The 11661-nt window shown below is 41.0% G+C and overlaps 1 protein-coding gene across 4 annotated transcripts; it reads left to right on the top strand.

The window, feature by feature from the left end:
• Positions 1–1090: 1090 nt before the first annotated feature.
• Positions 1091–10337, top strand: LOC139386550 (nicastrin-like). Of its 4 annotated transcripts, none has more exons than XM_071132196.1 (17): positions 1091–1239; positions 2482–2583; positions 2709–2832; positions 2994–3109; positions 3212–3357; positions 3524–3668; positions 3824–3936; positions 4189–4341; positions 4454–4558; positions 4678–4755; positions 4888–5057; positions 7178–7280; positions 7404–7502; positions 7815–7902; positions 8072–8238; positions 8355–8567; positions 8797–10337. In XM_071132196.1, exons 1-17 carry the CDS (start codon positions 1185–1187, stop codon positions 8917–8919), a joined length of 2100 nt encoding a protein of 699 aa, XP_070988297.1. In that variant the 5' UTR covers positions 1091–1184; the 3' UTR covers positions 8920–10337. The 4 variants fall into 4 exon arrangements, with proteins under 4 accessions (XP_070988297.1, XP_070988300.1, XP_070988299.1 ...); XM_071132199.1 differs by having other exon boundaries at positions 1154–1239; positions 2709–2890; XM_071132198.1 differs by having other exon boundaries at positions 1164–1239; positions 2709–2907.
• Positions 10338–11661: the final 1324 nt, after the last annotated feature.

The following is an 11661-nucleotide window of genomic DNA, read 5'->3' as shown; positions in this document are numbered from 1 at the left end:
AAATCTGTTCTTGGGTCTGACGAGTCCAAATTTGAGATTTTTGGTTCCAACCACCTTGTCTTGTGAGATGTAGAGAATATAAATGGATGATCTCCGCATGTGTGGTTCCCACCATGAAGCATGGAGGAGGAGGTGTGATGGTGCTATGCTGCTGACACTATCTGTGATTTATTTAGAATTCAAGGCACACTTAACCAGCAAATCAAATCAAAGTTTATTTGTCACGTGCACCGAATACAACCGGTGTAGACCTTACAGTGAAATGCTTACTTAAAATTCTTGTCATCAAGGCAAAAAGTGGCTACTTTGAAAAATCTCAAATATAAAATATATTTCGATGTGTTTAACACTTTTTTGGTTACTACATGATTCCACGTGTTATTTCATAAAATTTGATTTCTTCACTATTATTCTACAATGTAGAAAATAGTAAAAATAAAGAAAAACTCTTGAATGAGTAGGTGTTCTAAAGCTTTTGACCAGTAGTGTATATATTTTTTTTAAACAATATTTTTTCCCACAAATGTATTGCACTGGGCCTTTAATAGTCCTGTATTAGTGGAGCAATATCGCCTATGAAGCATGGGCAAAAACTCTACTTCCCCAGCTATGCCTGTCTGGCTCCTGGTCTATTTAGAGTGTTTATATGCTGTTTAATATGACATGTAGCCTGTTTGAAATTATGAGCTCTTCTTACATTCACCTTTTCATGTTTATTAAAATAATTTTCATTCAAATCATATAAAGGCAACACATTTATTTTCTATGGTTTTGTTTCAATACTTCAAAACCAAATGGTAGGTCCAGGTAGTCACAGAAATAGATGGGTGTTGGTTAAATTGTGATTTTAATAAATGGAGCTTATTTGGAGTGGCAGTTTTTATCCCTGTGAGGCAGAGAGGTTTTTAGCTGGATTGGTTGGGTAGAACCTGAAGTGGTCTGCTTCATTAGCGGTTCAACTCCGCCACATACTTTGACTGGGTGGGATTTCTATAGGTTTGAAGACTCAATCGCGCTGCCCATGTTGTCAAAGACACTATTATGGTTATAAAGATGAGTCCTCTATCTATCTCTATGTTCTGTTTTCACTGCCATTTTGATGAGGTTTTGCAATATCGGAACCCAGAACAAGTTTTACTGCAACGCTTCCTGTGTTTTTAACTGTTCTTTATGAAACCAGGAAGATGGTTTTGGAATCATCGAAATGGGTTATGTTCATAGTTGGTTGGCTTTTCAAAAGTAAGAATACCTTTCGTTTGTAACGTTAATACTAGCTACATGCTTTCACTTACCAATATCTTATTACAGTTTTAGTTTGGGTCAGTAAACTACAGCTAGCTAACTAATAGCCCAAGTATTTAGCCAACGACGTTGCTGACAGTGAGGTCCTTTGGATTATAATGCTTTATAATTTTACACTAGACAACCCGAATTATGCAGCAAGTTTTTTTTAAATCCCGTATGTGATGCATTTAGCTAGATAGATAGCCATGTTAACCAGCTGGCTAGCTAGCAAACTTGTGAAACTAATAACTGTTGCTGCTAGGCACCACAACTTGAGTCTGCCACAGCGTGACCACTCGTGAGCTCAAGGCAAGCAGTGGGTGGGCGGCTATACAGGCAATATATACAAAACAAAAATAAATGTAACATGCAATCATTTCAACGATTTTACTGAGTTACAGTTCATATATGGAAATCAGTCAATTGAAATAAAATAATTTGACACTAATCTATGAATTTTACATGAGTGGGCCTGGGACAATCATAGGTTTTCCCCACAAAAGGGTTTTATTACAGACAGAAATACTCCTCCGTTTCATCAGCTGTCCGGGTGACTAGTCTCAGACAATCCCGCTGGTGAAGAAGCTGGATGTGGAAATCCTGGGCTGGGGTGGTTACACGTGGTCTGCGATTGTGAGGTCAGTTGGACATACTGCCAAATTCCCCAAAATGACGTTGGAGGCTGCATATGGTCGAGAAATTAACATTAAATTCTCTGGCAACAGCTCTGGGGACATTCCTGCAGTCAACATTCCAATTGCATGCTCCCTCAAAACTCATGACTTCTGTGGTGTTGTGTGACAAAACTGCACATTTTAAGGTGGCATTTTATTGTCCCCAGCACAAGGTGCACCTGTGTAATGATGATGTTTAATCAGCTTTTTGATATGCCACACCTGTCAGGTGGATGGATTATCTTGGCAAAGGAGAAATGCTCATTAACAGGGATGTAAGCAAATTTGTTGACATTCTATTTATATATCTACTACTGTACAAAATAATATTATTTTGTGCTTATAGGCATTTACTGCATTATTTAATAGGAACTATGAACACAAGCATTTTGCTGCACCCACCAGAACACCTGCTAAACTGTGTACCGACCAATACAATTTGATTTGGTTTGGTGTCTTGGGAATGCATTATTACAGAAACTGGTCACTTCAATTCAATTGTTTCTCTTCTTTTGTCTTTCAGATGTGAGTTGTAACGCTGTTGCGCAGAAGATTTATGTCGAACTGAATAACACTGTACCATGCGTCCGACTGCTCAATGCTACACATCAGATTGGCTGCCAGTGTGAGTGACATGACACACACACACTCTGCTTGGTACAATACTGTGCTCTGTATCCTTGCTATATTTATGTAATGCTGGATATTTGCATACTAAGACAAGCATTTTTTTTCTATCCTGTGTCTCAGCCTCGATATCAGGTGATACAGGGGTGATCCATGTCTTGGAGTCTGAGGCAGATCTGGAATGGCCTTTGAGCAAAGGACCCAATCCTCCTTATATGGTCCTGTTGGAGTCATCCCTCTTCACCAAGTAGGCTACACACACACAGCCGAAAACAGTCTCCATCTCCATTGACCTCCAGAACAAAGTTGGAACACACTCACTGTGACTATTGTTCAGCACAACCACAGAATGATATTATCTATATCCTAGTAGCCCCCTCATACTCAAACATTGTCATCAATTTACAGGTCCATCATGATGAAGATGAAGAATGCCTCCAGCAGGGTGGCAGGGGTTGTGGTGGTCCCAAAAACTAGCCAACCAGAGTTCTCGCCACATACGACATGTCCCAATGAGAACACAGGTAGGAGGATCAGGCGTTAGGTTGCCAGTCTGTCAAAATGACCAAATGATCTTTGCTAACCAGCATGCTTTTTGAACGTCATTTGTTTACTTTTATCCTCAGGTGTTTACACGGAAACCTATGATCATAATTTAGCGCACTGTAACACGACTGTATGGAATCCTCGGGGGAACGGTCTATCCTATGAGGAATTTGACTTCCCTGTCTTCTCCCTGAAAGAAGACAATGAAACAGAGGTCATCAAACAGGTGAGTCACTTCAAGCAGTCACAACCCAGTCTGGTAAAATCATGTCACTTAATGACCATGAAACGTCTTTATCCAAAGAACAGAGGTGATGTTTTATTCTATCGTATTTCTGTGTATTAAAACAATGTGCTCCTCATTCTGATAAATGTATCCACTCTACCTGCAGTGCTACTTTGATCATAATCGTGTGGTGAACGGCAGTGGCCTGCAGTACCCTCTGTGTGCCATGCAGCTCTTCTCTCATATGCATGCTGTCACTGACACTGCAACCTGCATGAGACGCAGCAGCATGGACTTCAGCACCTCCCCAGGTATACAAAGATGCATTATTGTATATGCGTGAGTAGTCAATACACACACTGTCATGTATATCTTACAGACATCTCTCTCTCTCTCTCTCTCTCTCTCTCTCGCTCTCGCTCTCGCTCTCGCTCTCGCTCTCGCTCTCTCTCTCTCTCTCTCACAGTGATGGTGTGTGACCCTCTTGGTGGTTATAATGTGTGTGCTTTCATCCGGCCTTATAACAGCACCACCTTTGGTCACAAGGAGAACGAGAGTGTTGTTATAGCAGCAGCCAGGGTGGGTGATGCATTGAGGCCTTGCCTCCCACTGACACATCTTGTCACATGTTCACAGATGTCTAAGCCTTTTGGAATCTACAAAATAGTATATACAATATGAGCCACATTCCAGTGTGTGTTATACACAGCCTGAAAAGTGCTTTGGTATTTTCTCAGTACCATTTCCTTCTATACAATCTTACATGGTTTTTCCTTGTTTGGCGTTTATGGAAAATTGACTGGACACTGGATTCTTTCTCCATTTTTGTAGCTGGACAGCAGGGCATTTTTCTTGGAGGATTCTACAGGAGCGGAGGGGAGTGTCTCAGGGTTTGTCACTCTGCTGGCTGCTGCCCAGGCACTACGTGAAGCCACTCAGGAAGCCCCTCCCACACGGAATATCCTCTTTGCCTTCTTCCACGGGGTGAGTTCCTTTGGTCTCCCTTAGCAAGTCAATCTGTGGTATGTCAATTATGGAGTCCCATGTTGAGTGTTGTACTGTAAGAGGATGTTTATAGCTTATTCCTCTCTTTCAGGAAGTATTTGACTACATTGGCAGCTCTCGAATGGTTTATGACATGAAGAATAACATGTTTGTGATAGACCTGGATAATGTTCACTCAATACTGGAGATTGGACAGGTTAAGACATGTATATGTTATCGTTGAATACTCAAATACACAACAGCCATCAATGTGTGGACATACAAATGCATGGATATACGATCAAATAACAATGAATCTGTTATGTAATTTGTTAGGTAGCAGTGCGCAGTGGCACCAACCTATTTCTTCACTCAGACCCTGTGTCCAGGAGGAACAACACCGTCCATGACGAGGTACGGGGGAGTGAAATGCTTCTATTTGTGGCACGCTTACCTGGTCCATCCTCATCCACCGCTTTTTTTCTATATTCTCTTCATTATGCTCTCTCTCAACCAACTTTTCCCAACCTCTTACCTCTGTTTCAGGTTACGAATCTTGTAAAAAACTTACAGTCCTCCACGGCTGGTCTCAACTTATCATTTGTTGAGACAGGTTTTTCTCAACCACTCCCGCCCTCCTCCTTTCAGCGTTTCCTCCGAGCTCGGGCAATTCCAGGGATTGTTCTTGCAGACCATCAAACAGATTTCAACAATAGGTGAGTGTTGACTATGGTCTGTCGTTGCTGGTTATTTTTATTACTGCAATCTTTATCTTGCCTGATATGGATTTCTTTATTAGTGAAGTGTTCTACCCTATTTTTTTATTCCGCCTTTATTTAACCAGGTAGGACAGTTGAGAACAAGTTCTCATTTACAACTGCAACCTGGCCAAGATAAAGCAAAGCAGTGCGACACAAACAACAACACAGAGTTACACATGGAATAAACAAACGTACAGTCAATAACACAATAGGGAATAAAAGTCTACAGTGGGGCAAAAAAGTACTTAGTCAGCCACCAATTGTGCAAGTTCTCCCACTTAAAAATATGAGAGGCCTGTAATTTTCATCATAGGTATACTTCAACTATGACAGACAAAATGAGAAAAAAACATTTATTTGCAAATTATGGTGGAAAATAAGTATTTGGTCACCTACAAACAAGCAAGATTTCTGGCTCTCACAGATCTGTAACTTCTTCTTTAAGAGGCTCCTCTGTCCTCCACTCGTTACCTGTATTAATGGCACCTGTTTGAACTTGTTATCAGTATAAAAGACACCTGTCCACAACCTCAAACAGTCACACTCCAAACTCCACTATGGCCAAGACCAAAGAGCTGTCAAAGGACACCAGAAACAAATTGTAGACCTGCATCAAACCTGCTTGGTTTGAAGAAATCAACTGTGGAAGCAATTATTAGGAAATGGAAGACATACAAGACCACTGATAATCTCCCTCGATCTGGGGCTCCACGCAAGATCTCACCCCGTGGGGTCAAAATGATCACAAGAACGGTGAGCAAAAATCCCAGAACCACACGGGGGGACCTAGTGAATGACCTGCAGAGAGCTGGGACCAAAGTAACAAAGCCTACCATCAGTAACACACTACGCCGCCAGGGACTCAAATCCTGCAGTGCCAGACGTGTCCCCCTGCTTAAGCCAGTACATGTCCAGGGCCGTCTGAAGTTTGCTAGAGAGCATTTGGATGATCCAGAAGAGGATTGGGAGAATGTCATCTGGTCAGATGAAACCAAAATATAACTTTTTGGTAGAAACTCAACTCGTCGTGTTTGGAGGACAAGGAATGCCGAGTTGCATCCAAAGAACACCATACCTACTGTGACGCATGGGGGTGGAAACATCATGCTTTGGGGCTGGTTTTCTGCAAAGGGACAAGGACGACTGATCCGTGTAAAGGAAAGAATGAATGGGGCCATGTATCGTGAGATTTTGAGTGAAAACCTCCTTCCATCAGCAAGGCCATTGAAGATGAAACGTGGCTGGGTCTTTCAGCATGACAATGATCCCAAACACACCGCCCGGGCAATGAAGAAGTGGTTTCGTAAGAAGCATTTCAAGGTCCTGGAGTGGCCTAGCCAGTCTCCAGATCTCAACCCCATAGAAAATCTTTGGAGGGAGTTGAAAGTCCGTGTTGCCCAGCAACAGCCCCAAAACATCACTGCTCTAGAGGAGATCTGCATGGAGGAATGGCCCAAAATACCAGCAACAGTGTGTGAAAACCTTGTGAAGACTTACAGAAAACGTTTGACCTCTGTCATTGCCGACAAAGGGTATATAACAAAGTATTGAGATAAACTTTTGTTATTGACCAAATACTTATTTTCTACCATCATTTGCAAATAGATTCATTAAAAATCCTACAATGTGATTTTCTGGATTTTTTTCCTCATTTTGTCTGTCATAGTTGAAGTGTACCTGTGATGAAATTTACAGGCCTCTCTCATCTTTTTAAGTGGGAGAACTTGCACAATTGGTGGCTGACTAAATACCTTTTTGCCCCACTGTATATACAGTGTGTGCAAATGGAGTAAGGAGGTAAGGCAATAAATAGGCCATAGTGGTGAAGTAATTACAATTTAGCAATTAACACTGGAGTGACAGATGTGCAGTTGATGATGTGCAAGTAGAAATACTGATGTGCAAAAAAGTAAATAAAAACAATATGGGGATGAGGTAGGTAGTTGGATGGGCTATTTACAGATGGGCTGTGTACAGCTGCAGCGATCGGTGAGCTGTACAGATAGCTGATGTTTAAAGTTAGTGAGGGAGATACAAGTCTCCAACTTCAGCTATTTTTGTTTACCCATGCGCAGGTACTATGAGAGTTTTTATGACAATGCTGCCCACCTGAACCTGACTTATCCATCTAACTTGAGTCCAGAGGAACAGCTAGAGTTTGTGACTGATACTGCAAAGGTATTGTTACCATAGTAAACCCACTGATGGGTTTATTTGTAGTAGTCACAGTTTCCATTACATTATCCACTGTCTGTTAGAATAATATCTCTCTCTCTTCCCTCCCTCACTGTACTCTTTCAGTCTCTTACCGAGGTGGCTACTGCTGTTGCCCGCGCTCTCTTCAAGCAGGCTGGGGGAAACAACTCCCAAGTAAACAAAATCAATGCAGACCCCAAAACAGTAAGACTCCATGATTGATGAGGTGTTGTACAAGTGAAACTGATCAGTCATGGCTTCCCGAGTGGTGCAGTGGTCTAAGGCAGTGCTAGCTGTGCCACTAGAGATTCTGGGTTCGATTCCAGGCTCTGTCGCAGACGGCCGCGAAATGTTTTTTAAACTGATCAGTCATACTGTTATAGTCTGTTATTTTCCATGACACTTTCAATATGCCTGTTAACATATGTCATTCTCAACATCTAAAATATTTTAAAATTCACTTTTTTGGAACAATGAGCAGAATTGTTTGACCAACACTGTGCATCTCTCTCTCAGGTGACCCAGATGCTGTATGGGTTTCTGGTTAGATCCAACAACAGCTGGTTTCAGGCAGTGATGGCCCCAGAACTGAAGGACATCCTCCGTGAGTTTTAGTCTGATACTTTTTCACAAGGACACCCTTTGACGCTATAGAGGTATTCTGCTACTACTGACGTCGTAAAACCCATGCAGATATGGACTAGTCACAGACACACTCACATCCATAAAGAAGGTACTTGGGTCTTCATTGCATTGTGTTTTCTGTCTCTCAGAGCCCAACCCACCCCAGTACTACGTTGGTGTTGCCAAGTCGTCCCATCAGGCTAACGCACTGACCTATCTGGTCCAATATCTCCTGGCTAATTTAACGGGAACAGCCACCAACCTCACCCAGAGCCAGTGCAAGAAGCCAGATGAGCTGCCAAACGAGAGCACATATGTAAATGTGGCTCTGTATCTGTCTGTACTGATGGATAGATGTTTACAAATTAAAAATGTGTTTCTTTGTATTGCTGGAACCACACCGCACTCTGATTCGCTCATTCTCTCCCTCAGTTGTACTCTTATCTCTGGGTTCAGGGCGTGGTCCCACCCAACAGCACCCAGAGGGAGTCTTTCTGCGTACGCACAGCAGTACGCCTGGTCAAGGCAGTGTCCCCCGCTTTCGATCTGGGGGATTACGTTTCCAAAGAATATTCCACATGGACAAAATCGCAGTGGAAGTTCATCAAAGCTCGAATTTTCCTAGTAGCCAGCCGGGACCTGGAGGTAAAACTGCACTCAATTTCCCACCATGATCCATCCGTTTAATTAATTACAGTTTTGTATACGTTCATACAGTTATGTTTGAATCTAGTAAGCCTGTGTAAGTGGTAAAACATTGTATTTTTATTGTATTTTTTTTTTTACATGTTTGACTGTCCATTGTCTGATAAAGATGATGGTAGAAGAAAATCACATTATTTACCTTTTTCTTTCTTCTTAATTTCTCTCATAGATGCTGACCTTAGGCGTGGGAGTGGCCGTGCTGTTCACATCGCTACTGGTCACATACTTTGTCAGTACCAAGGCAGATGTCCTCTTCAGCTCCGTCAGGGAACCCAACAACGCCGCATACTGATTGCCTCATACTAACCTGTGACCAGCGACCACTACTCTTACAACCAAACAGTTTTTTTTTTACACACAATAGGTACACAGACAAATAGACAGACAGGTTAGGGTGACCAACAGACAGGTTAGGCAGAACTGGAGGTTTTAACTCACAGTGAATGGTCTGTTTGGACTCAAACAGATGAGTTTTAACACATAACCGGATTTGATTGGCCTGGATGGATGTGGACTCAACAGGGTCAGATTGCCACCAGTGTAAAATATGTTCATATTTCATTTTTTTTGTTTTGTCAAATAATGTTTTGTTTACTGTATTTTGACCTTGAGGTGTGTGTGTGTCCAAATGGGAGGTGAGTGTTTGCGAGTGTGTGCAAGTGTGTTTATTGAGTATGCGGTTGTAGTATGTACAATAGCTTTCCTGTCATTTCTCAGGAGAATGAAACCTTATGTCGGGCAAATGGACTTTGGATGTGGGTTCAGCTGAATGACCATTACTATGCTTAAACATTCAGATATCCAAATAGTATTTTTTTGATTTGGGTTGTAGTCTTTAAAAATCAACTTTATTTTAAGTCTAGACATAAATTGCAGGATTTAATAACATCATGCCCACATGTTTTTAATCATGTATTGATGGAATTGTTAATTGGCCTGGGTTTTTTTTGTATGTGAAGGTGATCTCTGATTTTGACCAACTGGGGAATAAATGTGATTATTGCCTTGATAACAGGTTACAATTGTAAATGAGAGCTGGTTCTCAACTTGCCTACCTGGTTAAATAAAGGAGAGAGAACTAAATAAACATGGCCTTTTTTCCTATCTAATGTTGCTTCTCTACTATTTCCCAGCATGGTTTTGGTACAGGACATGGTCTAGGACAGGAGAAGGTACTGCAGTATGCAATTACATACAGTGCCTTCAGAAACTATTCACACCCCTTTTTCCACATTTTGTTACAGCCTGAATTTAAAATGGATTATAAATATAGTTTTTTTTGTCACTGGCCTACACACAATACTCTTCATTCAAAGACCCAATCATGGACACTCTTACCGACAGTCGTGGCTGCTTCGCGTGACGTCTTGTTGTCTCTACCTTCTTGCCCTTTGTGCTGTTGTCTGTGCCAGATAATGTTTGTACCATGTTTTGTGTTGCTACCATGCTATGTTGTTGTCTTGGGTCTTTCTTTATGTAGTGTTGTGATGTCTCTCTTGTTGTGATGTGAGTTTTGTCCTATATTTTTATTTTATTTTTAATCCCAGCCCTCATACCCGCAGGATGCCTTTTGGTAGGCTGTCATTGTAAATAAGAATTTGTTCTTAACTGACTTGCCTAGTTAAATAAAGGTACATTAAAATAAATACCCCATAATGTCAAAGTGGAATTGTTTTTTAAAATTTGTACTAATTAAAACTGAAAATCAAATGTCTTGAGTTAATAAGCATTCAACCCATTTGTTAAGGCAAACCTAAATAAGTTCAGGAAATGTGTTTAACAAGTCACATAAATTGCATGGACTACCTCTGTACCCCACACACAATTATCTGTATGGTCACTCAGTTGAGCAGTGAATTTAAAATACAGATTCAACCGTGAAGACCAGGGAGGTTTTCCAATGCCTCCAGAAGGGCATAAACAGGCATTAAATATCCCTCTGAGCATGGTGAGGTAAGTGAGAGAACAGCTCGTTCCTGGGGTGTGTGGGGTCCTTGATGAGGCCAATGGAGATTTTAAAACATTTAAGAGTTTAATGGCTGTGATAGAGGAACCCTGAGGATGGATCAACAAACATTGTAGTTACTCCACAATGGTAATCTAATTGGGAATGAAAAGAAGGAAGCCTGTACAGAATTTAAAAAAATCCAAAACATGCATCCAGTTTGCAACAAGGCACTAAAGTAATACTGCAAAAAATGTGGCAAAGCAATTCACTTTTTGTCCTGAAAGCAAAGTGTTTGGGGCAAATCCAATACAGTACAGGAGTACCACTCTTCATATCTTCAGCATGGTGGTGGCTGCATCATGTTATGCGTATGCTTGTAATCGTTAAGGACTGGGTAGTTTTTTAGGATAAAAAAGAAAGAGAATGGAACTAAGCACAGACAAAATCCTAGAGGAAACCCTGGTTCAGTTTGCTTTCACCAGACACTGGGAGATTAATTCACCTTCCAGCAGGACAATAACCTAAATCACAAAGCCCAATCTACACTGGTGTTGCTTACCAAGACATTGAATGTTCCTGAGTGGCCAGGTTACAGTTTTGACTTAAATCTACTTGAAATTCTACGGCAATACCTGAAAATGGTTGTCTAGCAATGATCAACAACCAATTTGACAGAGCTTGAAGAATTTTGAAAAGAATAATGGGCAAATGTTGCACAATCCAGGTGTGGAAAACTCTTAGAGAGTTACCTAGAAAGCCTCACAGCTGTAATCGCTTCCAAAGGTCATTCAAACATGTATTGACCCAGGGGGTTGAATAGTAATCTAATCTAGGTATATATATATATAATTTTTTACAGATGTTCAAATTTTTCCTACACTTTGACATTACAGAGTATTCGGTGTTGATCGTTGACAAAAAAAATGACAATTACATCCATTTAATCTAATTTTGTAACACAGCAAAATGTGGAAAAAGTCAAAGGGTGTGAATATCTGAAGGCTTTGTATCTTTGATATTGGAGTTTAAGTCAGTGTTGCCAACTAATTTTCAGGGTAAATTGCTAGAGGCAGGTTGATTTGTTGC

This window comes from Oncorhynchus clarkii, chromosome 28, assembly GCF_045791955.1.
Source record: "Oncorhynchus clarkii lewisi isolate Uvic-CL-2024 chromosome 28, UVic_Ocla_1.0, whole genome shotgun sequence".
Classification (NCBI taxonomy): Eukaryota; Metazoa; Chordata; class Actinopteri; order Salmoniformes; family Salmonidae; genus Oncorhynchus; species Oncorhynchus clarkii.
The sequence above is the reverse complement of the archived record's forward strand: the minus strand, read 5'-3'. Positions and strand labels throughout refer to the sequence as shown.

Excerpts from the sequence above, each read along its gene's own strand:
- LOC139386550 (XM_071132196.1), top strand. The coding sequence starts at position 1,185 with ATGGTTTTGGAATCATCGAAATGGGTTATGTTCATAGTTGGTTGGCTT. Across the intron at positions 7,281-7,403 it reads TTGTGACTGATACTGCAAAG|TCTCTTACCGAGGTGGCTAC; the intron begins GTATTGTTACCA and ends GTACTCTTTCAG. Across the intron at positions 8,568-8,796 it reads TAGCCAGCCGGGACCTGGAG|ATGCTGACCTTAGGCGTGGG; the intron begins GTAAAACTGCAC and ends TTTCTCTCATAG.